The following is a 24560-nucleotide window of genomic DNA, read 5'->3' as shown; positions in this document are numbered from 1 at the left end:
TAGTTAGTACTATGGGTTTTGTTGGTTGCTTACAAGCAAACCTTTATTAGCTGTTTATGTTCATCAACAAGTCAGCATTAGCACTGTAGCACAGCTAGGTGCTGCAGAAAGTTAGTAAATGAGCATTTTTTAAAAAAGAGAAACCTTTTGTCTGAATTACCATTGGATGAAAATGGATAGAAAAGATCAAGGCAAGCAGTTTCTTACTCTCAAAATGTATAATCACGCTCAAAGACGCAGGAAGAAGAAAAGAGCTGCCTTCTTTGTTTTCTGATTGTCAAGAATAAAGTTGATTCAGGAAGCTTGCGGTTTAATCATACAAAAAAAACATAAAAGAAAAATAGAAAAACAAAGAGATGATTGAATGTGAAACAATACAACTACAATTACACAAAATAAAATCTCCTAATCAATTAATAAGACTTGGGCATGATGCATTTTAAATGGATTTTAGTGAGGCCTTACGAGGGTCTCTTCAAAGCTTTCCATATTTGACAAATGAAATGAGATTATTTCAATTCAATCTTTTGAGAGGCTTTCCTCCCCAAGAGTCGCATTGAGTCACAGAAAGGATTTGAGCAGTAATTTGACGAAAATGAAAAACAACTGCTGATTGAATTGAATTAGAAACGCCCGAAGTTCAGGGCTCGGTTCATACAAGGAGATGTGAGTTTTCAAAATGTCACTCAGGTTTTGTCCATGGTGCTGTCCGTGTCTCTTTGGTGTGACGATGCTGCCCTCTTGTGGCTCAACTAGACACTCCGTCCTGTTTCGGGATTCGGGAACGCATGATCAATTTAAAAAAAACAATCAAACCTTTCATCCACAGTGTGCTGTCCACGTGACAAAGCTTGCCTCCAACATACATCACCTGTTGGTCAAAATAACTCAAAGCAACACATCATGTCATATTCCAAAGAAATTCAAGAACAAGTGAGAAAATCTGGAAAATGACAGCCTTATGTTTATTTTTTGACTATATTTAATTCAACTGAAAAATAACATAAATTCACACACTTCCATAATTCTCTTTGCTGAAGTTTTATCACCAGACAGCGACGTTAAATCTATAAAAAAAAACTTAAACATTACAGAGGCAAATAGAGTAAAAAGAAAACAAATATAGCAACAAAACTGGAAGGAGTGGTACAATACCTACCGTTGTTAATTAATGATGAAAAAAGTTGAAGAGTGTCTATTGTATCAATAATGTTTTACATATTACAAGATTTGACCCGTGCAAATCCCTTAGCTGATCCCGACAGACATCGACTCCTTGACTCATGAAAATACTTTAAATAATCTGTGTATAACTAAACTATATAAAACGAATCATACCAGAAATTTTCATCTGCAATTTTTCTACAAACTTTTCATAAAAGTAACATAAAGTGTAGAAAGTTTTCTTCTCAATCATATTCTAACCATTGAATGCTTATAAGGTGTTTACATCTACTGTAATGTTGAAAAATGAAACAAAATGACTAAATGAAGCATAATTCCTCACAATATTTTCATTTTATTGAGCTGGCTTTTTATTTTATTTTAAAACAACCTGATTAAGCAGGTGAAATCCTCCAAACAACTCACTGCCTGGCTGCATGAGGGCGAACATGAGGATTATGGGAGATCCTGTCCCTCATGTGCGGTGATGAAGTTCAGGAGGTCGATCGCCGTCACAACGCCAAACCCGTTCTGCCTCGGACAAACAGAACCCGCCGCATCGTCTGGACGGAAACAGAAACGTCTCACTGGTAATAATGGTTAAACAGAATTTAGCGAAAAGCTAAAAAAAAAAATTCTTACTCTGGGTCTGATCATCCACCACCAGGGCAAAGTTCTGGGTTTTGAGGATGCAGGATAACTTCCCCAGGTTGTCCGTCAGGCGCACCTAAGAGCAAACATGTTATAATGAACATGTTAGCCGTCCATGATGTAGAGGATTCAGCGTTTCCACCACCAAACTGACCTGTCTGAAGTCCTTGAAAAGCACCATGCTGACTGGATCTGATAGTTTGACTTTTCCATCCTGCACACTGGAAAGAATGGTTCCCAGAGTGACCATGCCCATGACCTCACTGCAGAGCCACGTGAATCAAGAAATATTCAAATAAAATACTTTCTTTTTTTCTTTGAAAAGAAGAATCAAGTTGGAGACAGTTTCATAAATGACAGCTTGATTCCAATGTCCTCTGTGCTATTAAACGATGAAATACCCGAGGATTTAATACGATGTGATGAAATGATTCGAGTCAAATAAAATCTAAAGAACATACCCAGACTCACTGAGGACTGGAGCCTGGTCAAAAGCCTTCTCTTTCAGGATCTCGATGACTTTTTGGCAGGACAGTAACGGAGCAAAGGTGAGCGGATTGGAGAGGTGTAAACTGCGGACTGTCGCGTTCCACCACCTTCAACAGAAATATGTCAAAACATCCAGCTGACCCGTTGCATCCAAACAGGAGAGGTTTGGTTTTTTCACTCTTACCAGGGCTTGATCTCATTCGGACTCTCCAGGAAACCTTTTTCACACATCCACTGATCGCACAGGAACTTTGACCTGACGATTAAATCCTGCAGGTAGTTTTTTTTTTTTTTTCATTCTGGAGCTAGTAAACTAGTGATCTAGTAAACTACTCTCTACCAGAGATTAGATTGAACCACATTCATCATCATGATCCAGTTTATAAAACTTTTCGTCATCTTTTTTTATTCGACTTCACTAGTTTGTGCCTGACAATAAATAGTAAATTACCACCTTAAAATGCAAAATGCATTTTCTTTCCTATCATTAGTACACATTTTTGTAATAAGTACAGCTTCAATGGATCAATTAAATATTAAGGTGTGTATTGTAATTTACAAGAAAAAGGACAACGTCATCAGGACTAAACAAATGATTAGAACTTTAAAAATACAGATGTGAATTAATATTCATTTTATCTCTGGTTTAACAGACTGTGGGAGGTGATAATAGAAGTCTTCTTTTAGAGTCTTGGCTATAATAACATTGTTCATTCTCTTACATGTAGTTGCGAACCGAGTCTGGCAGGATGACCACGCAGCGCTGTCCCTCCTCCAGCTGCTGAGCCATTTCCACTGCTGCCGCCATCGCTGAGCCAGAACTCCCACCTGGATCACCAACAAATTCAACTGCTAACGCAAAGCAACACAAAAGGTCTTTAAAAATCTAACATGCTGAGCTAAACAGTGGTCCAAACTCACCACAGAGGAGGCCTTCCTCTCTTATTAGTTTGCGTGCCATGTTAAATGTTTCCTTATCGCTCGCTTTGTACCACTGGTGGACAAGCTGGAGATTTGATGAAGAGAAAAATGAAGTTGTATTTTCGCTGGAAACTAATGACATTTCCGAATTCACACTAGCACTCACAGATCGGTCCAACACCATGGGGATGAAGTCATATCCAATGCCCTCGACTTCGAAATGAGCACTTTGATGCTGTTCTGAGTGAACCAGCATCGAGCCCTCAGGATCGACGCCGATTATCTGCAAACAAATTACAATGGCAGCACTTACAGACTTATAAAAGGTGTGTTTCCTGGGAGAAATGTTTACATTTTTTGTGGCTGACTAAGACAAAATCAAAGCAGTGTTCGTTGGCAAATCGTCACTGAGTTGGTTTGTGGGTTTTGCCTTGACATTGGGGCACTTCTCCTTTAGCTTTCGAGCTATGCCTGTCAGCGTACCACCGGTCCCTGCTCCAGCTACAACCATGTCCAGTTTACCTGAAAGGAAAATCACAGTTCTCTCTAAGTAATTACTTATCATTTAAAAAAATATTTTCATATTAAATAATCTGCAGGATTTGGAATTTTTATGAAACTGTGATTTATATTTGGTGCCAGCTTGTTAGCACCAAATATAAATCACACAAATATATATGTAATAACAATAGTGGGTCTGACTACTTTCTAATAAGATCCCACAAAAAGTATTTGAACCCTGAACATGTAACTTTGTACGACCCAAAAAGTTTATTTCAGTTGTGTGTCTGCTGCATTTAATCTCAAACTGACTGTGCAAATGAAGTCATTAAACTTTCCATAATATTAGAAGAGTAAATTAAACAGCTCCATGTAGTTTACAGAACTGAAAATGAGCAGACCTTTCGCTCCACTGACATGCGCACATTTCACAACAGACACATTTCAAAATAAAAGGAAAACCTGACCTTCACACTGCTCCAGTATTTCCTCAGCTGTTGTGTCGTAGTGAGCCAGCGGGTTACTGGCGTTACGATACTGGTCCAGGATGTGCGAGTTGGGAATCTCGCTCTTTAACCTCCAAGCTGTCCGTATGTGAGACTCCGGCGAGTCGAAAGCTGCAGATGAAGGAGTGCGAACTATCTCTGCCCCGAGGGCCTTCAGCACATCCACCTACAACACAGGAGAAGATCAGCTGCATGCGCTGGGCCACAGTCTGCTGAAGAATAACTGAGTGCAGGAAGCACGCACTTTCTCCATACTCATCTTCTCGGGCATCGCAATGATGCAGCGGTAGCCTTTCACAGCCGCTATGAGAGCAAGTCCGATTCCTAGAAGAGGAGAGCGGCGGTTCACGGTGGCTGACACACGTGTCAAGTTATAAAATCCCAGTTAGGTGAAAGATTTGTTCAGCAGGGAGTACCTGTGTTACCGGAGGTGGGCTCAATGATTGTGTCCCCTGGTTTGAGGATGCCAGCTTCCTCGGCGTCCTCCACCATCCGCATGGTGATTCTGTCTTTAATGCTGCCGCCTGCGTTGAAAAACTCACACTTGGCAACTAAACCAGGAGACAGAAAAGTAAAAATAATAATGAGGAACATTTTGTGTCGTTTTCACTTTTTTCTATATTTTTTTTATCCCAAATATTAAAGAAGTAGGATTGTGAAAACTGATGTGATTTCCTAATTACTGATTGTTACAGAACTAAAAATGTTCTTTTTAAAGGTGAAAATAAAACTGTTTTTGTCTTTTAGGAGGCATTGAAATGCAGCTGCATGAGCAGTTAAGAGAAGGGGTAACATGGAGTTTGATTAACCTTTTAATAAGAAACAAGTTACAAATTAAAATTTGCGATATATTCTTTCAACATATTTAACGTGTATTTTGTGTTTTTAATGTATATTACTCCCATTAGCTGTCTTTTTTTTCCTCTAATCTGTGTAATGAGTTGCTCTGCCAATAAACTGCCTTTAGTGACCCAAATAAATCCCACTTGGAAAAGTTGCTAAGATTTTTACTTTTTCAAAACTCTCCCATAATGAATGTCTTTTGAATTGAAGCACATTAACATGGGTCATCCTTATCTCCCTGTTTTGTTTACACGGCTCTGGAGCAAAATGAAGAGCCCACTGCACTCATTGAAAACCTCCTGCTTTTTCCACCAAATATTTATTTCTGAACTCTTCCTGAGTTATAACATTAGTATTGTTGTTTCTAAATGAATCTTAACTAGTTTTCTTTACATTATTTGAGGCTTGAAAGCCAGCAGTTCATATAATAAAAGAACAATGTTCATTTTACTCAAACATACATATATAATCAGATAAACTGTTCATTTTAAGTGGTCTCTTAACTTTTTCCAGAGATGTACATTTTCTTTTGTTTTAGCTAAACATTTCCTCAGCTGTTCCTCAGTTTCCTCCTTGGGGAGGAAACTGTTTCTTTCAGTTTCCTCCCCAAGGCTTCAGGCATCAAAGCAGAGATTAAAGAAGAGTTAAAGAACAGCTTGATCTTCAAATCTAAATTGTTCACTTGAAGTTTGGTTGTGGCATCGACAAATAAAACCCGGCAGGACATCTCTGTTTGGTAAATATCACGCTCAATGCGTCCCTCAAACTGCTGCATGCACCAGCCAACTGCAATCTTCGTGACATGCACACATTCGGGGTCAGATGCAGCGAAGCATCCAGTGCATGTGCGTATAATTGGTCTGCAGCCCCTCGGTTGAGTCAACGAAGCATTGTAAAGGGACGGAAAGCAGATAATGCCTACATTGTTCTGCTCGTTTTCTGGCGGTCTTCATCTGGAGGAGGGTTTTTATTCTGGGTTACATACTGCTGAGGCTCTCAGCTCACATGATCACATTTAAGCTGCAGAGGGACTCGAGTGCGTCCAAGCAGGTGAGCGAGTCTGAAAAATACAACTTTCGTTAGTATGCAAACAGACTCCGACGCTGTGAGAATCTACTACTTGAATCTCAAGAGCTTTTGACTGCCACTCGAGCAGCTTAGGCCTCAGACAAATTAATTATTTGGGAATAATTTGGAAATTCATCACAGTTAATATAATGATGCCCCAAGAATGTTATTATGACTAGTATGTGACAACTAAGATAAGCTTCGATTCCGTCTTCATATGGAAAAATGCAGCTTCGCGTCTAGCAGTTCTTTCTCACCAGACTTGTGTTGTTTCACGAACTTAGTTAAAAATATGATCTGCTGGTTGTAAGGCAAGGAGATTTGTTTTAATTGCTCTCAAAGGCAGCAAACAAGTATTTCTTAGGAGGTGTAACGTAAAGCTCTTTTACGTGTTTCTTGCATCATACATCTCACACAGGATTTTATCTCATAGACAGGCAGCAAATAGGCCTGAAATGAAAGAAAAAGCTACATGGTTTACCTTTTTTTTTAGTTTAAATTGTGCCATCCATCTGTATTTAATTCCTTGTAGATCCACTTCTCATTGCAACCACAGCTTTAAGGCTTTTGGGACATGTCATTGTCATTTCTGACGCCAAAACGTTTGGTACAGAGCACCTCCTTCCACGTGTTTCTGAGCTAAATATGTCTTAGTGATCCCACCTGAGCCGTGGATTTCTGCAGCTGCTCCATACTTACTCTGGCTCTCTTTAGTTGTCTTAAACATACTATTCGATCACTTATCAAACCTCAGCCCCTCACAGATAAGATACATTTACTCTTTTTGCTTGTGAGGTAACTTCTGAAGGCGATTAGTGGCTTTGGATCGTACCTGGATGAGGGTGGGTTGGAATGCACACCAAACCTTTTGGGTTTTTATTCACTAAAAACTGGAAAGACTCGCATCGTCTATTTCCTTTTCACACTTTTAAGGTATTGTGTGTTGGTTTATCACATAAAATCCTGAGTGAAGATTTTGTTTGTAAAAAAAAAAAAATCTTTTGCAAGGTGGTATAAAATCTTCTCTTTTTCAGCAAATTGTGAGGCAGCAGAGGAGATTCTCTCCCAAGCACCCTGAAAGTTTTCAGGTTTCACGTTGCGTTTTGTTTTTTTCTGTTGGCCCAAGAAACAAAGAGCCTTTCATTTTCACCTTTCTCTCCACTGGACCTCGCTGCCTCCTTAAACAAAACCCCTACAGTACCAGCACCCAGTTCAAGGCCATGATGTGAGCGATACTCGATGCGTAAAAGGTAAGCAGGAAGCTAACAGGACGACTGTGTTGTCAGCAACTCCAAAAGCATCTTCATGTGTTGTTTTGACTTTGGGCTGACTTTCTGAAAGTCACGCAGGTGAACTCAGTGGCATTTTTCAAAACGTTGGTGAAGAAAGTTCCCTTTTGTGGTTCACATCGGGCTCGATTACACATTCGCACCTTACCCAACGAACCGGACTTTCCAGGCAAACGAACCAGAGTTTAGTTAAAGCGGCTTAAACATCGCTGATGTGACCCTGTGTTAGAACCCCAGAATAAATAGGCAGAGAAACTCAATAGTCTTTTGCTGTGAAATGGAGCATTTCCCTCTCAGTTATCATCATAAACTTAAACAGAATCTAAAGTGTTTAGACTTTTCTTTTTTTTGCTGGTTTAAGTTTCAGGTTGCATGTGTATCCAACGACATTTCTGTCATCCTCCCAATCTTTAGCAGACCTCAAAACCTGTTCAAGAAGCTGATCTGACACCTGTGCGGTTGTGTCATGTTGTACTCACACATTTCACACTTTAACCCAAACTCCTTCGGGATTTTGTTCAGGCGGACCAGAGGTGTGTATCCAATGTGTCCGAGGATGTTGGGGAGGATTCGTGGCGGCTTAATGCTGCAGCGAACAGAAGACAAATGACTCTATTAACGATGTTGACAGTTTTCATCACAATGTACCATTAATATATTTCATTTATGGATGCTCAGATGCGGACAAACAGGAGTTGCAAGAGTCTCGAGCCTCACCTAAAACAACAACTTTCAAATTTATCAGTATTGTTTTATATCATTGTCTTCTTCTCGTGAAAATATGAACTTATATTATGGTTCAAATTAGGACTACTGCACAGCAAACTAGAAAGACAAGAATGTGGCTTTATTTTCACACCTTTTTGTTTTATTCCTGACACCTTCAACAGATCATTTTTGTTTTGGTGTGACTCTTACCGTGGTGGTTGGCTGTGAGGGGACTCTGACATCGGCGCGCCCGGCCTCCAGGTGCATCTGCTGGGTAAATCAGGACGAATCCACTTTATCTGAGCTTCTGCCTTTTCCTCTTTTGCACCATTTTCTTCACGTGTTTGGTGGGATTTGTCCTCATCGTCGATGCAGTCGTCTCCTCTGAGTGCAGACGACTTGTGCGCCGCGGGGAAAATTTCAACAACTCCGTCCACGGGACACTTCTTGTCTGCATACAGCAAGTTTCCTTCATCTGTGCGTGGAGTTTGAGCATCTTTCAAGCATTTGCTTCCAGACACAGAAGGCATGGCTCATCTGCAGCAGAACGTCGCATTGAACTTTAAAATGTAACTGATGAATTTATACAGTCAGATTATTTTGTCTCTTCAAATAAAATGAGCTCTTCTCTGCTCCAACATTCTGCTCCCATCATTTGTTTTTCTGCATATGATAAAGAAATGGTATATGTAAAACATTTGTTTTTAGTACACCTTATTGGGTTTTCTGTGCTACAAAAATATCTAAGTATTTTATCTATTGGAAACATTAAGAGCTAAAATATATTAGAGCGATTAAATGCTGAAAATTTAGACTCAGATATCCTCAGCACCGTCTGTCACCTGCAGTTTACAACATTATTTTTATTCCATCCTTGTGTTTCATTTTCTTATGATATGTTTTAGCAGTGAGCAGCTCCTCTTTGTTTCTGCTTTGCCCATAATGACATATAATTCATACCAAAAGCTGGCAAATCTTTACATATGTCCATTTATATAAAGACCTTCAGTTCTTGTTCTGCTGACAGATGCATTATTTCAGGATGCCACCGATAAAGGAATGCTTTATAATCAATCAAATAATTTATTTATAAAAGACATTTTCCTGATACACAAAAATATCCAGGCATTTTCCCCCTGCTCCGGTTTTCTTGGCCAGAAATATTTTCAGTGCTCCTAATAACATTTGATCCCATTTCTGAATGAAAAGTAAAAAACAAAACAAAACAAAACAAAACATTATTTTATTCACATATAATTCTCTGATAAGTTATTTAAAAAGGTTATTTTTTTATGCCACTGCTTTATTTAATGGCTATTAATAAAAGTGGATTATTTAAAAATAGCAAAGTATATGCTTTATTTCCAAGGTTTGGTTCTTGGAAAATCATTCCCTTTTTCAATTGTAATGAAATGTATGGAATAAGTTCTCATTTGTTTCCAAAGTCATTGAAAGCAGTTTAAACTCATCCAAAACTCTAACAACCTCTTGTTACAGTCAGCAAATCAGAATTATTTTTTGCATTTGAAGCTGCACCTTTAATTTGTAAAAATAAGCTGTATAAAACACACATACAGTATGTAGCATTTGACCTAACAAGACTATGAACAGTTTATCCAGTTTATGAAGCAGGTGGTTTCTTTCTATGTCAACCTTGCAGGTTTTAAACATCTAGTTAAACAGAGAGAATAAAATTCAACCAGATTGCACAAGTTTTAGATGAAGCTTCAGTAAATTCTGCTGCATCATTTGTTATCCAGTGAAGCAGTGAAAGAGGATACTCACTCACAGGAGGCTGGGCACGACTGACACTTCCAAAGGCTGCTGCACAAAAGAGGCTCCTTCCCAGACCCCAGGTGGGTGTGGGGAGGCTTGGAGGCTGCATGCAGGGGACCAAACCACTGACATGCACTGATGGGGGGAATGCAAGTCTTCTGTGTTTCAACACTTTACACTCTCTATTAAAGAAGGGGAATTTAATGAATACTGTTGCATTGTGTAGGATGGTTTCACTCGAAGGGAGAAAGTGAGGTAAAAATATCTTGGCTGCTTGGATTCAGGGGGCTCCTGACTCCCTGTTCCCCCCTCCAGCATTTCCACCCATGTGGCACCGCAAAGGAAAAACTTTGCAAACAATTATTTTCATTCAGAGGATTTCGAATCTTCTTGAGTTTATGCCTCTTTTTGGATCAATTTGCAGCATATAATATTAAATATTGGTTTGCCACTCACAAATAATCTCAGATTTGGAAAATACATTCCTAATGCTAAAATCCTTGAATTAGTTTTTCTTTCAATTTTTTTTATTTTTCTGTGAATTCAAAAGGTATTTTGTTTCAGGTTTCTGTATCTTAAAATATTTAAGAAAATATATAAAGTTCTTATTTGCCAAGTTTAACGTCACTAGGTTATGAGAATGTTGTGTATTTTGTGCTGAATTGTATTTTTTTTTTCCTCAAATTGTAGCATCAAATGTATCAATTTGACATTTACTCGTAAAAAACGTTTTAAATAAATTTGCATGTTTAAATTCATTTTAAAATTTCACACTTTAATTTTGTCAAAATAATGTATGCATTATAATTCAGCATATTTCTATATTTGAGGATAAAATCACTCAGACTTTCATCACAAAACTGCCATTTAAATGACTGAAGCTCATGATAGCATTCATAAATGTATTTTTATAAGTTTATATAACTTAGAAATTTCCAGCCATCCTTAAATATTACTTATTAAAAGTTAACATTTTGATTAAATTAGATCAAAAATTATGACAGCAATAGTCCCATGCTCCAAATCAAAGCTGAACATCGGGGTGTTGGTCATTCTCTGGCAATTTTATAGAAAAGTTAATTTATTCACTATTTCACTAAATCTCAAATATTTTTTTCTGCTAATTTTGAGATTTGGATTAGTGAATAAGACCAACCTACATTTTTAAGAAGGAATGTTATGGTCAACACATTTATGTCCTAGACATTAGTTCAGCAGGCGGTCCATGACACCTTCTACAAAGAGGGAAAAACGGACATTGATAAAGAATCTGGCTGTTTTCAGAGTGCTGTATGCAAGATGTATTAACCGGAAGTTGTGTGGAAGGAAAACGCAGAGCAGGAAACGAGGACAAAATAACAATATAGCACAGCCAATGAAATGTTCAACAAATTATGAACTTAGACAAAAAAAACACAAAAACTTGTGTTTCGTTACAGAACAAATGAGTCAGCACACGTCCTTTTTGAGTAGAAACTTTAAATTTAATGAGGTGAAACTTATTTTCACAAATCTTGAAAACCTGCTGCCTTGTAATAAATCCAAATGAGGCAGGGTACAAACAAAAAAAAACCCAAAACAAAACAAAAAAAAAAACAACACAGTGATGGATTCAGGGATGGAGAGTTGAGTGGTCGATGCTTGTGGCTCAGAATCGCCCTGAACGCTCTCTGTCTCTGGACCGACGCCGCTCATGGTTACGGCCTCCTCCTCCTCCGCGGCCTCTGTCCCGGTCTCTGGATCGGGACCGAGACCGGTGGCGGCTGCACATGCAAATAAGAAGCAGGGGGGAAAAAAAAACGTCAAATCAAAACAACGTCACAGGGAGGCAGGTAACGTGTCTTAATATGGAGGAGAGGTTTTCACCCCTTCCTGCGGCGTCCATAGAGCTCTCTCCTGAGTTCACGTGAGATTGGTTTCAGATGCATGAAGTTACAGAAACCTCCACGAGTGCATTCTCTGCAGAGAGAAGGAGAGTCACTTAAAATAAACACCAAAAAAATAAAACAACTTTGGGATATTCTGAAGTGAAAACGTTTATTACAAACAACAGATGGTAGAAATGGGGTTGCACTATTCTTTAAGCCAAAACTCAAAAACACCTTAAGCAGCCATACAAACTCCACTGCTGAATGTTGATGTCCTGCTTCTTAAAGATGAGCTGATTCAACACTATTTATCAGCTGGGTTCATCATTGGTGATTGAAATGGAAATTAATCAGCAATGTTTATGTTTAGTCTGCCTGAATCAACACTTGGAACAACTTTTGGCTGAATTAAAATTGTTTGACCAACCATCCTGAGCAATGCATCATCACCATTGAGGACCAGGAGGTCAACTGATCATGGCCTGTTTTTGATGAATAAATCAAGGCTGGAAGCTAAAGATGACAGAGCATTTGCAGTTATAGTCTATAAAAAAATGTCATGTCGATGTTGTGAATTCAATGGACTGCAAGAAAAAGACAAAAAACTGATGGTTATACATTATTTGATATTACTTTATTTTATTTATCCAGAAGTTAGTTTATTTCATAATCAAAATCTAACATTATGAATTATGTGAGGGGGTAAGTTTTAAAAATGTAAATTAATTAAGTATTTTAGGCTGGTAGGTTGAAAAACCTCTAAATCTTATGGTGCAGGAAGCACAGGTTGTGGCCCAATGCTAGAAATGAACTCTCCAGAAGGGTTGTTTTCACGTCTGTAACGGACTCACCCCATCTCATACTGGCGACAGCAGGCCTCTCTGAAGTCTGTGACGGGAGAGAGCTCCGCGTGGATCGGCTGCCCATTGAACCATCGATTGTTCAAGTCGATCACAGCCTTCTCAGCATCCTCCTCATTGCGGAACTATAATGCGATCAAAGGAGATATTCATTTAAAATATATATACACGTGTTGGCATCAAATGAACCATCACAGCAGAGCAAAGACAACAATACGTGTTCATTTTAGAACAATTTTCACCTTCACATAAACATTTCCCACAAGATGGTCCCCAAGGTTGTCACAAACGTTCATTTCCTCCACTTCTCCGTATTTTTCTTCCATCTCTGTGAAGACTTCCTGCAGTGGCAGGAAACAAGGAATTACGAGTTAGGTCTTGAGCTCTACCTGTATGGATTTATGATTAACAAATGTTCTAAGACTTTGTAGAGAATATGAATCACCAGTTACCTCAAAGAACTCATCATAGTGCTCCTGCATCTCCATGTCGCTGACGGTGCCTGGTGGTTGCAACAGAGAGTACTGAATGAAAACTGATTATTGAAACTATGTTTACTACATGTTAGCAGAAAGCCTCTCGCATGTGGGAAGTAATCACCCTTGGTGGTATTTTTGCAAAACCAGCACTTGTTGCTGAATGGAGCATCATTATTTCAAACTAGATACAGTTTGTTTAACTTGCATTTTAGAAATAACATCAACTTTCAAATCCAGAGTTTTACCAGTTTTGGGTTAATTTGGTTAAATGCAGAATCAGATCAAATTATCACATTGTAAGTGTCTATTTTGTTGTAATTTTAAACCTTGGGAGAGAAAACACAATGTTTAGAATATAAACATCCTAGATCCATACACTGAAAACAGCATTACAGTTAATACGGGCTCACACCAAACATCTTCAGCATGAATAAATTTATAAATTAAATCCCGGGCATTTAATGTCATTTAATATCTTACAGAAAGATAGAAAACAGAAAAAAAACAGATACCTTTACTGCATTTTAAGATTTTTTACTTACAGGTTAATCCATCCAAAGACTGAGCGCTGTTTTGGGGGTTCCTGTAAATATTCAGCAGGGCAATTGTCTGAAAAACAAACAAAAAATAAAATAAAAATCACATTTAGATACCGTACATGAAGCAAAACATCAAACTACAAGAAATGCTTTCTACTTAAGTGATGTCTTTCAGAGCAAAATCTAACTGTGTAATATTATTATGATACAGACTTAACTAAATAGAAAAGTTTCACCTCATCCTTCATGCAGTTTTTCCTCACTGTTGATTTTAGGCCATATTTAATGTCAAATTATAAGCTTTGGGGTTTTTTTGTTGTCAAGCCACCATCTGATCCTACACTGTTATATTATTACTGGTATTTCACAGTGAAAAAAGTATTTTCTGTTACAAGTGTCTCAATTTCATGCTGTATATGTGGAAGAATGTCAGTAAGAGGTGTTTACCTGGCTAAATGTTGGCTTGTTGTGTAATCTGGAACAGCGGTCGCCATGTCGGCAGGCACCAATTTTAAAGTAAAACGAACAATTGACTCTGGAAAGAATGAAGCAAAAACAATAAAGTTAAACAAGGCACAGGAGTTCTTCAGAAGACAACACAAATTAAACATACATATATAAAGTTAAGACTTTATTGTAATATAGTCTAATTGCTATTTTTTTTAACAAAAAGATACTAAATTACGAGAGAATAAAATTTCAAATAAAAAAATGGATGCATCGATCTACCTGCTTCATTTTTATAAGACAAATGTTACCTTATTTTTAGAGCATAAGTATAACAGCCAGGTATTGCACATTTATGCAATATTACGTTACAGGAAGCATTACTTCTGCAGTAAATGTCCAAACATGGATTCCAATATGGAATCAGACATAGTTAATATTTTAACCAACAGTGATTGCAGTTAGAGATCATTTTAGTCTTAATTCACGTTTGCCTTCATACTTTTGAGGACCAACTACTCAAATTAATTTAGTAAACACTAGTTTTACTCCTTTTAATAGAGGTAAATACTGTATGCAAAAACAAACTACTAATTGCTTGCAGTTTTACAACAACAAAAGAAGATTTTAATGATTTATTAATTATTTTTTTTATGTTTACCATAAAGACCCGGGGACCAATATCCAATATTTTTGATTTACAAAAAATAAAGACGGTAATTAAAATTAGTAGTTTTTGGGTGCTTAGAGAATGTTAGTGAGAGGTTACGATAATTTAATTTATTAAAAAGCTAACCACGAGCATCACGTTTTTTTCTACTACAAACAAAGAAATGATTGACGTTAGCACACCGGGAGCTAGTAGCTTGAGTAAAACCAGTATTAATGCTAAATTAAACCACTTTTATTCGTCAATAACAGATTATGATTCCGAAACAGCACTTTTCATTCACCATCTCATTCAGACCAAAAGCTAACTGTCGCGTTGCGACGAAATTTAGCATGCTAGCGCTAGTAGCCACGGCTAATGTAATACTACGGCTTTTCAATAAGGACTGGGTGAGTTTTGCATTTATATTCAAAGCTATTCTGATTTAAAAAACATGGACGATGAAAATACATATTAGTCAACCAAGCACTTTTTATGCACTTACTTATCTTTCTCTGTCCCAAAAATGGACGCCAGATATTCTGCCATCTTGGCTCGCCTGGCTATTCAAATCAGGCAGCATTGACTAGTACACTTCCGGCAGGCTTTCTTCACAATAAAAGCACGTTCACTGTCAACATTCAATTTTCACAATAAAAAAACATTTAAAGAAACAGCATTCTGAAAAAGACAAATCAATGATTGAATCATAACTTGAGATGTAATTTGTAGTTTATCTCGATGTGTCTATGTACTTTTTATTCAACCCATTGTTGTCTCTACTTTAATTCGATCACAGTAACTTATTTTTACTGATTAAGGAACCTTCAGGAAAAAATTTATTTTAGCGGTATTTTTACTGCACTATTATATATGCTTCTACTTGAGTTATGTTTATCTTTTTTATTTTTTACATAAATACAATTTCTGTACTGTAAACTACAGTACACATTATTGTTATTGGAAGTACTTTATTCTGATGTATACATAGCTGTAAGTATTAGTTTCATAAGTTTTAAAATAAAAAGTTCACTTGGAGAAGTGATTCTTCTGCATTAATTTATTATATTGTAATTGTATTATTAGTATTTTTATTTTCAGCATGTTCATCTTAAAAATACCAAAATCTGCAGCTTTATATTTTTGTCTAACATTACTTCAAAATACAAAATCAGATGTTATGATCTATTACTCAGAAATTAAATACTTTTTTAAAATTATTTTTACTTTCACTTGAATTTCTCAGATGCTTTGCTTTTTATTAGTGTGAATATGTTTAAGTAGTCCTACCCTTGAGTATAACTTGTGAATACATTAATCACCCCTGTTCACAGATGACTTTTTCTATCCTTTTTTTTATTTTACATTATTCTTTACATTGATTGTGCGTTCCAAATTTCTGATGTACATTTAAGCTGAGCATTACCAACAACGTGAACAGGATTATTTAATTAGTGGATGTGCATACAATGTTCCAACTCAAATTACACATTCCAGGAATGGACAATGTCGTGAAAATAAAATTACATAGATGTTAACACATAAAAACTGATAGAAGTTTATTTTAATTTCACGAGTGAGTATTTACATGATTCACTGAAAAAAAAGAGCCATATATTCATGCAGGAATCCGTAAATACACACTCTTCACATGTACACAGGTGGAGGCCTGACATTTACAGCTGAAAAGAAGTGAAACATCCAAAAGTCTTAGTACAATATGTGACATAGTCAACATAAACTAACCCTTGCTTGTTGGTTGTACTACCTTTTTTAGCAGACCAAATGTTACATGGTCTATGTGAAGATACTCTACATAATCGTTGGAATGGACTTATAGGATCATACAAGTGCCCTGATGTTGCTTTTTAAATGTTGCAATACATGAAGCAAAAATGATTCTCAAACTTCCAAGATCAATAATCATCACGGTGGCGTCATCATGCTGTTCTTCAGAACGGACAGCGGGTCAGGTGATTTGATAGGGAGATGGATGGCATAAATGCAGGCCTGTCCTGTAAGAAAACTTGAAACTGGGAAGAGATAAACTTTCCAGATGAACAACTCCCTCAACATGTAGCCAGAACAGTAATGGTGTTAAGATCAATGTTTTAGAATAGACCAGTCAAAGCCCTCCTATCTTTGGAGGTGCAAAGCTGATAGGGACATAAAAACACATGCAGATCAAACTGCAGAAATAGGAAGTTCTACTAACCAATTTACTCAGTGGGGCTGAATCCATATGCATGGCTTATTTGTTTTGGCTTTCAGAAAACCATCCTCTTTCCTCAAAACAATAGTGCAAAATAAAATCCCAATACATAACATTAATTTGTGTGGTTGTTACATGACAATATTTGAATGGGCCATAGAACACTCTTGTGAAGCTCTTTATAATGCATAATTATTACACATAAACTAAGCCAGAAAAAAAGCACATGTCTCTTTTAACTACCTGTATTTTGTTTGCAAGTTTTGAGCTCAGTATTACCGGTTAGTCTCCGCCCCTCGTTTCTGTGTTGTTGGCCCAAAAACTTGAAGATACGACACGACCTGGTGAATTTTGGGACTTCTGATTATTAAAAGTTAGAACTTTAAAAAGGTACTGATATTCGCAAAAAGTTGATCTGTTCGGATGAGTTTTTTTGTAACACGTTGGTGTAATGAGAGACGGTTCCGTTTGGTCGTGCCCTGACTCTTCCCGCTATTTTTCAGCTGAATTAGCAAAGCTAACCCTGTTAGCAGCTGATAGTATAGTCAGGGTAGTGGGAAGAGGCCGCCCACCGTCTAGGCAAGCACTCTTCGGGTAACAGCCCTGCCGACGGAGGGTAAACTCAGACTACCACAGACAGCCGGCGTTGAGCTTTTGTCGTCTTGGGAACACAGAAAGCGCTGAAACGAAACGCTAGCTGTTAGCCGAAGGTAAAGCTGAGCCGCCGCTGACCCCTACAAACAGACAGTAGGTGCACATCCCGAGAGAATTAAACGAATTTTAGCTCATACTTCCGCGTTTCATGACAAACCGCTCTTAGTTGAATAAAATCGGTAACAACACGATGGATTTTAGGCAGTAGTTTTCCTGTGAAAAAAGCGGGCTGTGTTGTTGATCCGAGCGGCGGATCTAGGAAGTCTTGTAACGCTGTAAACCTTTAGCCAGGATTTCCGGCTCCTTTCCATTTGCCCTATGCTGTTTTGTTTCCGTTTATTCTATTTCCGTTTTAAAAGTTTTCTACATCCAGAGTTATAGTGTCGTTTAACGTAGCCGCGCTGAAGTTGTAACCCTCCCTGTGTTTTTAAATTTATTTCAAACGTAGTTTAGCACTGGAGGCAGCGGAGGATCGACGGTTGTGTAATGGGCTGCCTCGCCCCGCGCTGCTGTTTTGTAGCTAACTTGTCCAACACAGGCCCGCTCCATTGTTGCCACACGTGTAGCCTGCTATCTGAAATGGACTTTTGTACATTCGTGTGGCACTTAATTGGGACTAATAGTTATGTTTAGAGTGTTTTGTTGTTCGAGGCCTAACAGTTGGCCCTAAACCCCACAGCCTCGACCTCGCCTTGGCTAACGATGGCCAGGAGTGAAGTGTCCCAGGCGGCCAATGAGGAGGCGAGACTCAGAGGCCCTTATAGCAAGGAAAAATGTAGCTGCTCATGTAATTATGTTGTTTGCGTGACAAAAGTTGAGGTTTGAGAGGTTGTGCTCTGTTTAAGCTGTCAGCTATATATATATGTAAAGAATATATATGTTATATTCTTTATAATATAGTTCAACCAATGGTGCAAAACGTGTTTTAACTAATCTTCCAAACCATTCAGATTTTAATAGTTGAATTTAAATTGTATTCTACTCTTGCTGCTTTTGCAGTAAGTTCATAAATTTTGCCGTTAGATAAAGTACAAATAAAAGCGAACAAATTAACAATCTTGGTACCATGTTGAATACCTGAGTTTTATGTATAAATTTTGAAGAAGCTTTAATTTGCAAAAGGATATTCATTTTCTTTTAGAAACCTCTTAACTGGAAAATGAATTTTTCAAAGCCAGGAATGTGTAGTTACCACAAATAAATGCATTTCCACAGGAGTAGTCACACAGGATAAAAATAAAGAGTCGTAGATTGGTCGTTACTGCAGTGACAAAAACACTACAATTATCTTTTTTCCACATGTCTACATATGATTACATAAATTCCAAATAAAAACTCAGTTTTGTAAAAAAAAAAAACTAATTTATTAGTGAACTGTTAAAGTTTACCTACAGAGTAAATGTTAATACTTTATGATCAAGTAATAAAGCTATACATTTTGCTGTTTGTTATAAATTAGGTATAAGTCAATTTGTGTTTCACAGCTTGATAGTTAGGGTTTCTACAGAGCTAACAAAATTTATTTAGGAAGTCTTGAATTTAATCATAGTTGGGGGTTTTTGTCTTCAAAAGTCTTAAATGAGACCAGATTTCCAATTCAAGATCTTTAATTATATTTAATTGTATACCTTAAAATTCTACAATTGTACATTCTGTTCTTATTTTGTTGAGTTTTGTTTTGAAAAATACAGCAGCATTAATTTGTTAATAACAATTAAAAGTATCACCCTCATCCAATAAATTGCCAGTACCATGATGGAGGGAGAGCTATTATCGGAACCAGTAGGGGGCACCATCGCTCAACATAAAGAGTTGTTTCAAATTTGAATCTAAATGATGTTGCTGAAAATGACTTATAGTTCCCTAAAGTGGGGTTTGTCATAGCACTGTATATCTTGTTTTTGAAATGTATGAATCAGTTGATTTTAAAACAAATTTTTTTATAAAATACAACTTTGTGGTAGTTGTTTTCATATTTTCTTTAGTTTTGATCTGATCGTTTTTGTGTTAAACCTTTAAGTGGAATGAATCTGAGTAAAACGTGTTCCCTCTGTCTTCAAGGGATCTGCAAATCAACATGTCTAAAAGCGAGACTGAAGAGTTGATAGAGATCGAGATAGATGAACGGGAGAAGCAGGCATGCCTAGAAGAAGGGTAAGCTAAAAGGTCACTTAAAACATGTGCAGAGCCTACATGTTTTCATTCTCATTGTCTTGCATTTGTAGCATTGAGGAGCAGACCATCACTGCTTCTGATTTGATTCAACAAGATATTGACATCAACGAGCCCATTGGCAATCTGAAGAAGCTTTTGGAGCCTCGCGTCCAATTCTGTCTGGATGGATTTGACATCTGCTTACAAGACATTCAGGTAAGATTGGTGTGGGATTACATCATCTCATATTTTGAAGCAAATATTTTGTACTTATTTGTTATTTTTTGTTTTTCAGCTTCACCCAGATCACAGCCTCTTCGATCAGGGAGTAAAGACGGACGGCACCGTGCAGCTCAGCCTGCAGATTGTTGCCAAACCAGGTACCAGTTCAGCCAGGATTCTGAACATGATTGACCTAAAACCTAAATTTCACTAAATCATCATGTGTGGTATTTTTCTTTGCCCAGGGGAGGAGAAGCTGAACATCCTGGAAATAGTGAAGCCAGTAGAAACAGTAGAAGTTGTGATTGACCCGGATGCGGCGGGAGAAGATGGAACGTTGGTGGAGGAGGGACAGCTCATCGCAGTAGAGCGGTCCTCCCTGTCCGATGAGACGTCGGAGCAGGTGACACGCTGGGCCGCAGCGTTGGAAGGTTACCGCAAGGAGCAGGTTCGGCTTGGAATACCGTACGGTGAGAAACGCCTTCACTAAAACCTTTAATCTCACGAGCCATGGCTGTAAGGGTCCTAACCTCCTTGCTCTTCCCCAGATCCTTTACTCTGGACAGCTGACCAGGTGATTCACTGGGCTGTGTGGGTCATGAAGGAATTCAACATCGACGAGATGGAGATCGGCAGCATCCACATCCCCGGCCGAGAGCTCTGCAGTTTCAGCCAAGAGGAGTTCCTTCAGAAAGTGCCAAACGGGGAGATACTGTGGAGCCACCTGGAGCTGCTGCGCAAATGTACGTCACAACAAGCCTCTGTTTGCTCTAAATACTCGAAGGGTTGTTGTTGTTTGCTAAATATTTGCCTCTGTAAAGAGAGTAATTCTGTAAATGTATCTCAGACGTGTTGGCCAGTCAGGACCAATCGGGCGGGGACGCCACTGTCACTATAGATCAACGTAAGTCTTACAAGTGATCCAGTTACCTGAGTTTGGTTTGATGTGTGGGGCTTACGTTATCCTAGCACAGGAAAAAAAAAGTGACTCATAAACATGTTAGCTGCAATGTGCCTGATCACTTGTTTGTCTTTGTAGCGGTTCAGATAATTCCAGCTCAAGTGAGCACGCCCACTGCTATTAAAGTACTGAAACACAACCGGGGCCCCAGAGCGCCCAGGATTTCAGGAGAGGAGCGCAGTTCCCCCGGCAACCGTACAGGTAACGTCTCACACAAATTTCAACATGTATTTAGTTTCATTTCCCATTGAGGAGTTATGTCAATATATTTCTATATTACAGGACTACATTCTACATCAGGGGTGGGCACTCCAGGTCCTCGAGGGCCGGTCTCCTGCAACTTCAACACACCTGAGTCAAATAATGAGGTCATTAGCAGGACTCTGGAGAACTTGATTGCATTTAGGAGGTGATTCAGCTATTGGATTCAGGTGTGTTGGATCAGGGAGATAACCAAGAGTTGCAGCACACCGGCCCTCGAGGACCAGGAGTGCCCACCCCTGTTCTACATTAATCGGGTTTATCAGTGACCCTCATATAGAAATGATGGTTACTGAATTTGATTGTTGCTGATTTCATAGACTAATTTTATTATTTCCTCTGTGATGGCTGCCCCGTCTCCCTGGTTTTCAGGTAACAACGGTCAGATCCAGCTGTGGCAGTTCCTGCTGGAGCTTCTGACGGACAAAGACGCAAGAGACTGCATTTCCTGGGTCGGAGAGGAGGGAGAGTTCAAGCTGAACCAGCCGGAGCTTGTGGCGCAGAAATGGGGCCAACGCAAAAACAAGCCGACGATGAACTACGAGAAGCTCAGCAGAGCCCTGAGGTTTGATTCTCCTCATTTATTTCATCTTTTTCTTTCTCAGAAGTACTGCGTTATTTTAGATGCATTTTACCTTGAGGTTTAGGGACTTCCAGGAACTGAACTTTAACCTTGGTGTCAAATTGATGCAGAAGTATATGGCTTACTTACTTACGTAATGATATTTAGGCTTAGAAACATTCCTGATTGATCGTGTTCAATTTATTGATCAAGTTTGGGACTTCAAAAATTTCTAAATACTTCCAGATTTTTTTTATTTCATTAAATTACCTCTTTAATTTGTAAATTAATTAATAGCTTATTTCTTTGATTTTGTAAAAAAAAAAAAAATCTTAAGAAATTAAGTGGCTGAATTATTTAGCTCCAAATGTGGCATTTATATCAGTATTAAAACCCCTTGACATTTTATTAAGTTACACCCAGACATTTAGTGTTTTGTATGATAATAGTGCCTAATTGTGAATTTATTCATAAAATAAAGTTAAATTAAAGCTCAGGCATGCTGGTTTGATCTTTGGGCCCCTTTATTCTGACACTCCTCAATAAAGTCCTGTGCAACCGGATGCCTTCAGACATCAATAGCTACATTAAGTCCACTCATGCTCACATGTGATTCCAGTATAAATCAACCTGTTCTGTGAAAGTCTCAGAGGTTCAGTAGAGGAAGTTAGTGAAGACCAAGAAACACAAGAGACGGGTCAGGGATAAAACGTTGTGGGGAGATTTAAATGAAGGTTCATACCAAGCTTAGAATGGTTCAATCCCTGATGCAGGAATGAAAAGGGTTTTCCACAACTGTACCCTGAACTTCTGGAAAGGCAGGATATATCACAGGAGCAGCCAAGAGGCCTGCAGTGACTCAGGCAGGAGAGTCTGACGGAACAGCGTCATGATGCAATCCACAAATCTGAGCTTCATGTAAGAAAGGCAAGGGTTTTGCCTCCGGAAAATAAAGAAGGCGCTCTTGTATGTGACTAAAACGTTTTGTCTTGCATGAAAAGGTTATGTGTATCGCAGGGGTCTGCAACATGCAGATCCACCCCCCACTGTGGCCCAAAAATGCTGAAGAACTTAGCTCTATTTAAAATGTAAAGGTAATCAAAAAATGGGAGTTTTTGTCAAATAAGTAATTTTTCAATAATTAAACCTCAGCGTTGTAAAGGTTGCTGATTCGTGTTGAGGAAAGTTTCTAGATTCCCCTTAAAGCACCTCTTGAGCAACGACCCATAATGCATCTTGCTTTGATAAAGCAGTTTTCCCACCAAGCCCGGGCACGCTGAGATTAACGCATATTTAGAGCGAGTGAAGTTGGAGTCAGTAAATCTATTTATAGTGCTTGGACTTGTTTAACCAGTTCACATTTTTCCTATCAGTAAAAGTGAATCTTAAGGAAAGGAGTACTTGTGATCCAAGTATCAGCTGAAACTCATATGGTTTGTTGAGAAAACATCTTGGCACAATTTACTGATTTCAGATAATGGGTGAGGTTTTTACTTTAGTGAAGCCCATCCCAGCTGCTAATAAAAAACTAGCTTAAAAAAAATCCACAGTGCACGTTTTCTTTTTATTGGAGTGGAAACTTTTTCACTTCAGTTGGCAGGAGTGTCTTTCCTGTTTACATTGAGTGAAGGTGATATCGCTCCACTGATCAAAGTCATGCACAGTGCCTTAAAGCTGCAGTGTGTAACTTTAAGGCACTGTGAAAGTTTTTTACATATATTTTTTAAATTGTCACTGTTTTGACAATGTAAATAAAGGTTCTCCACTTTATATCATTACTTTTACAATCTGCAGAAATGCACAATTCACAGTCAAAAACAACCAATCAAAGCCTGAAGGAAGGTTTTAGCGCTCTCAATCACCATGTGTATGAGCTGCTAAATGTGCTAATGGCAAAGAAACAAATTACCATTCTGGAAACCGCTTAGTCATTGTTGTTGTTTTATTCCCACAGATTATTTGAATTATAAGAAATATGTAAAACATATATTAAAAAAAAGTTATATACTGCAGCTTTAAAAATAGAGTAGAGATGCACACTGCTTTTTTTTTTTTTTTTACTAATGATCAACTTTGCCTGTTGCGGTTCAGGTACTACTACGACGGGGACATGATCAGCAAAGTGCAGGGCAAGCGCTTCGTCTACAAGTTTGTGTGCGACCTGAGGACTCTGATTGGCTATAGCGCCGCCGAGCTCAACAGCCTGGTGACGGAGTGCGAGCAGAAGAAACTGGCTCGCATTCAGATGCACGGCCTCGGACAGCCCATCACCACAGTCACGCTGGCCACCACACTAGACAAAGACAGCTGAAGGAGGCCGTGGCACTGGCTGGAAATCATGCGTCCCTTTAGACACAAAGCTGGTCCCCGATCAGTGTGGATTAAAAACTTTGTTGTATACACAGTTAAATTCAGCTTAGACTGAGGCAGGTGATGTTGGGTTTTTTAGCTTTTCACTAACTCTATCCAACAGAGGTGAGCTCAGGACGAGGAAAGAATGTGTTTATAATTACAGATTGTCGTGTGCATGGCTGAATGAGTGACTGAAACTGCTATTAGAGGCTTGGTGTTGTGAGCTCTTTGTCTGTAATCCACTGTACATACAAATATGTCATGTTTTTTGATAGCCATGAAGGCAAGTGTATTTTCATAAGACCCATTTTGTATTTTATTTAGTGTTTCCCTGAAGTGCTGGACTTTTTTGTCCACTAGGGGGAAATAAAGAGACACACATTTTCTATCAACTTTGTGTGAACTGTAAATCTTTTCCAGATAA

At 38.3% G+C, this 24560-nt stretch overlaps 3 protein-coding genes across 7 annotated transcripts; 1 reads left to right on the top strand and 2 right to left on the bottom strand.

The window, feature by feature from the left end:
* Positions 1–994: 994 nt before the first annotated feature.
* cbsb (cystathionine beta-synthase b) lies at positions 995–9977 on the bottom strand. 3 transcript variants are annotated; one of them, XM_055032016.1, is made up of 15 exons: positions 9926–9977; positions 8351–8677; positions 7912–8018; positions 4649–4783; positions 4477–4556; positions 4194–4398; positions 3656–3747; positions 3392–3508; positions 3226–3310; positions 3027–3153; positions 2489–2560; positions 2277–2411; positions 1970–2078; positions 1807–1891; positions 995–1727 (listed from the first exon to the last, which is right to left on the bottom strand). In XM_055032016.1, the coding sequence occupies exons 2-15, from the start codon at positions 8668–8670 to the stop codon at positions 1621–1623; spliced, it is 1776 nt and encodes a 591-aa protein (XP_054887991.1). In that variant the 5' UTR covers positions 8671–8677; positions 9926–9977; the 3' UTR covers positions 995–1620. The 3 variants fall into 3 exon arrangements, with proteins under 3 accessions (XP_054887991.1, XP_054887994.1, XP_054887992.1); XM_055032019.1 differs by having other exon boundaries at positions 1970–2036; XM_055032017.1 differs by having other exon boundaries at positions 3027–3132.
* Positions 9978–11384: 1407 nt separating this feature from the next.
* u2af1 (U2 small nuclear RNA auxiliary factor 1) lies at positions 11385–15376 on the bottom strand. The gene is made up of 8 exons (XM_055032002.1): positions 15264–15376; positions 14110–14197; positions 13666–13732; positions 13097–13146; positions 12887–12985; positions 12636–12769; positions 11783–11875; positions 11385–11679 (listed from the first exon to the last, which is right to left on the bottom strand). Exons 1-8 carry the CDS (start codon positions 15305–15307, stop codon positions 11565–11567), a joined length of 690 nt encoding a protein of 229 aa, XP_054887977.1. The 5' UTR covers positions 15308–15376; the 3' UTR covers positions 11385–11564.
* Positions 15377–17265: 1889 nt separating this feature from the next.
* Positions 17266–24528, top strand: gabpa (GA binding protein transcription factor subunit alpha). 3 transcript variants are annotated; one of them, XM_055031468.1, is made up of 10 exons: positions 17266–17360; positions 19686–19778; positions 19850–19994; positions 20074–20158; positions 20246–20470; positions 20549–20743; positions 20848–20904; positions 21040–21162; positions 21595–21787; positions 23876–24528. In XM_055031468.1, the coding sequence occupies exons 2-10, from the start codon at positions 19702–19704 to the stop codon at positions 24093–24095; spliced, it is 1320 nt and encodes a 439-aa protein (XP_054887443.1). In that variant the 5' UTR covers positions 17266–17360; positions 19686–19701; the 3' UTR covers positions 24096–24528. The 3 variants fall into 3 exon arrangements, with proteins under 3 accessions (XP_054887443.1, XP_054887442.1, XP_054887444.1); XM_055031467.1 differs by lacking the exon at positions 17266–17360 and adding an exon at positions 17438–17680; XM_055031469.1 differs by lacking the exon at positions 17266–17360 and adding an exon at positions 17438–17717.
* The last annotated feature ends 32 nt before the right edge of the window (positions 24529–24560 follow it).

Source organism: Poeciliopsis prolifica, unplaced genomic scaffold (genome assembly GCF_027474105.1).
Source record: "Poeciliopsis prolifica strain line A6 unplaced genomic scaffold, Auburn_PproV2 SCAFFOLD007, whole genome shotgun sequence".
In the NCBI taxonomy this organism is placed as follows: domain Eukaryota; kingdom Metazoa; phylum Chordata; class Actinopteri; order Cyprinodontiformes; family Poeciliidae; genus Poeciliopsis; species Poeciliopsis prolifica.
Note: the sequence above shows the minus strand (reverse complement) of the source record. Positions and strands in the feature narration are given on the sequence as shown.

Excerpts from the sequence above, each read along its gene's own strand:
- cbsb (XM_055032016.1), bottom strand. The coding sequence starts at position 8,670 with ATGCCTTCTGTGTCTGGAAGCAAATGCTTGAAAGATGCTCAAACTCCA. Across the intron at positions 2,561-3,026 it reads GACTCGGTTCGCAACTACAT|GTCAAAGTTCCTGTGCGATC; the intron begins GTAAGAGAATGA and ends TTTAATCGTCAG. Across the intron at positions 1,728-1,806 it reads GGTGGATGATCAGACCCAGA|ACGATGCGGCGGGTTCTGTT; the intron begins GTAAGAATTTTT and ends GTTTCCGTCCAG.
- gabpa (XM_055031468.1), top strand. The coding sequence starts at position 19,702 with ATGTCTAAAAGCGAGACTGAAGAGTTGATAGAGATCGAGATAGATGAA. Across the intron at positions 20,471-20,548 it reads TCGGCTTGGAATACCGTACG|ATCCTTTACTCTGGACAGCT; the intron begins GTGAGAAACGCC and ends GCTCTTCCCCAG. Across the intron at positions 20,744-20,847 it reads CCTGGAGCTGCTGCGCAAAT|ACGTGTTGGCCAGTCAGGAC; the intron begins GTACGTCACAAC and ends AATGTATCTCAG.
- u2af1 (XM_055032002.1), bottom strand. The coding sequence starts at position 15,307 with ATGGCAGAATATCTGGCGTCCATTTTTGGGACAGAGAAAGATAA. Across the intron at positions 13,733-14,109 it reads ACAAGCCAACATTTAGCCAG|ACAATTGCCCTGCTGAATAT; the intron begins GTAAACACCTCT and ends TTTGTTTTTCAG. Across the intron at positions 13,147-13,665 it reads GTCTTTGGATGGATTAACCT|GCACCGTCAGCGACATGGAG; the intron begins GTAAGTAAAAAA and ends TGCAACCACCAG.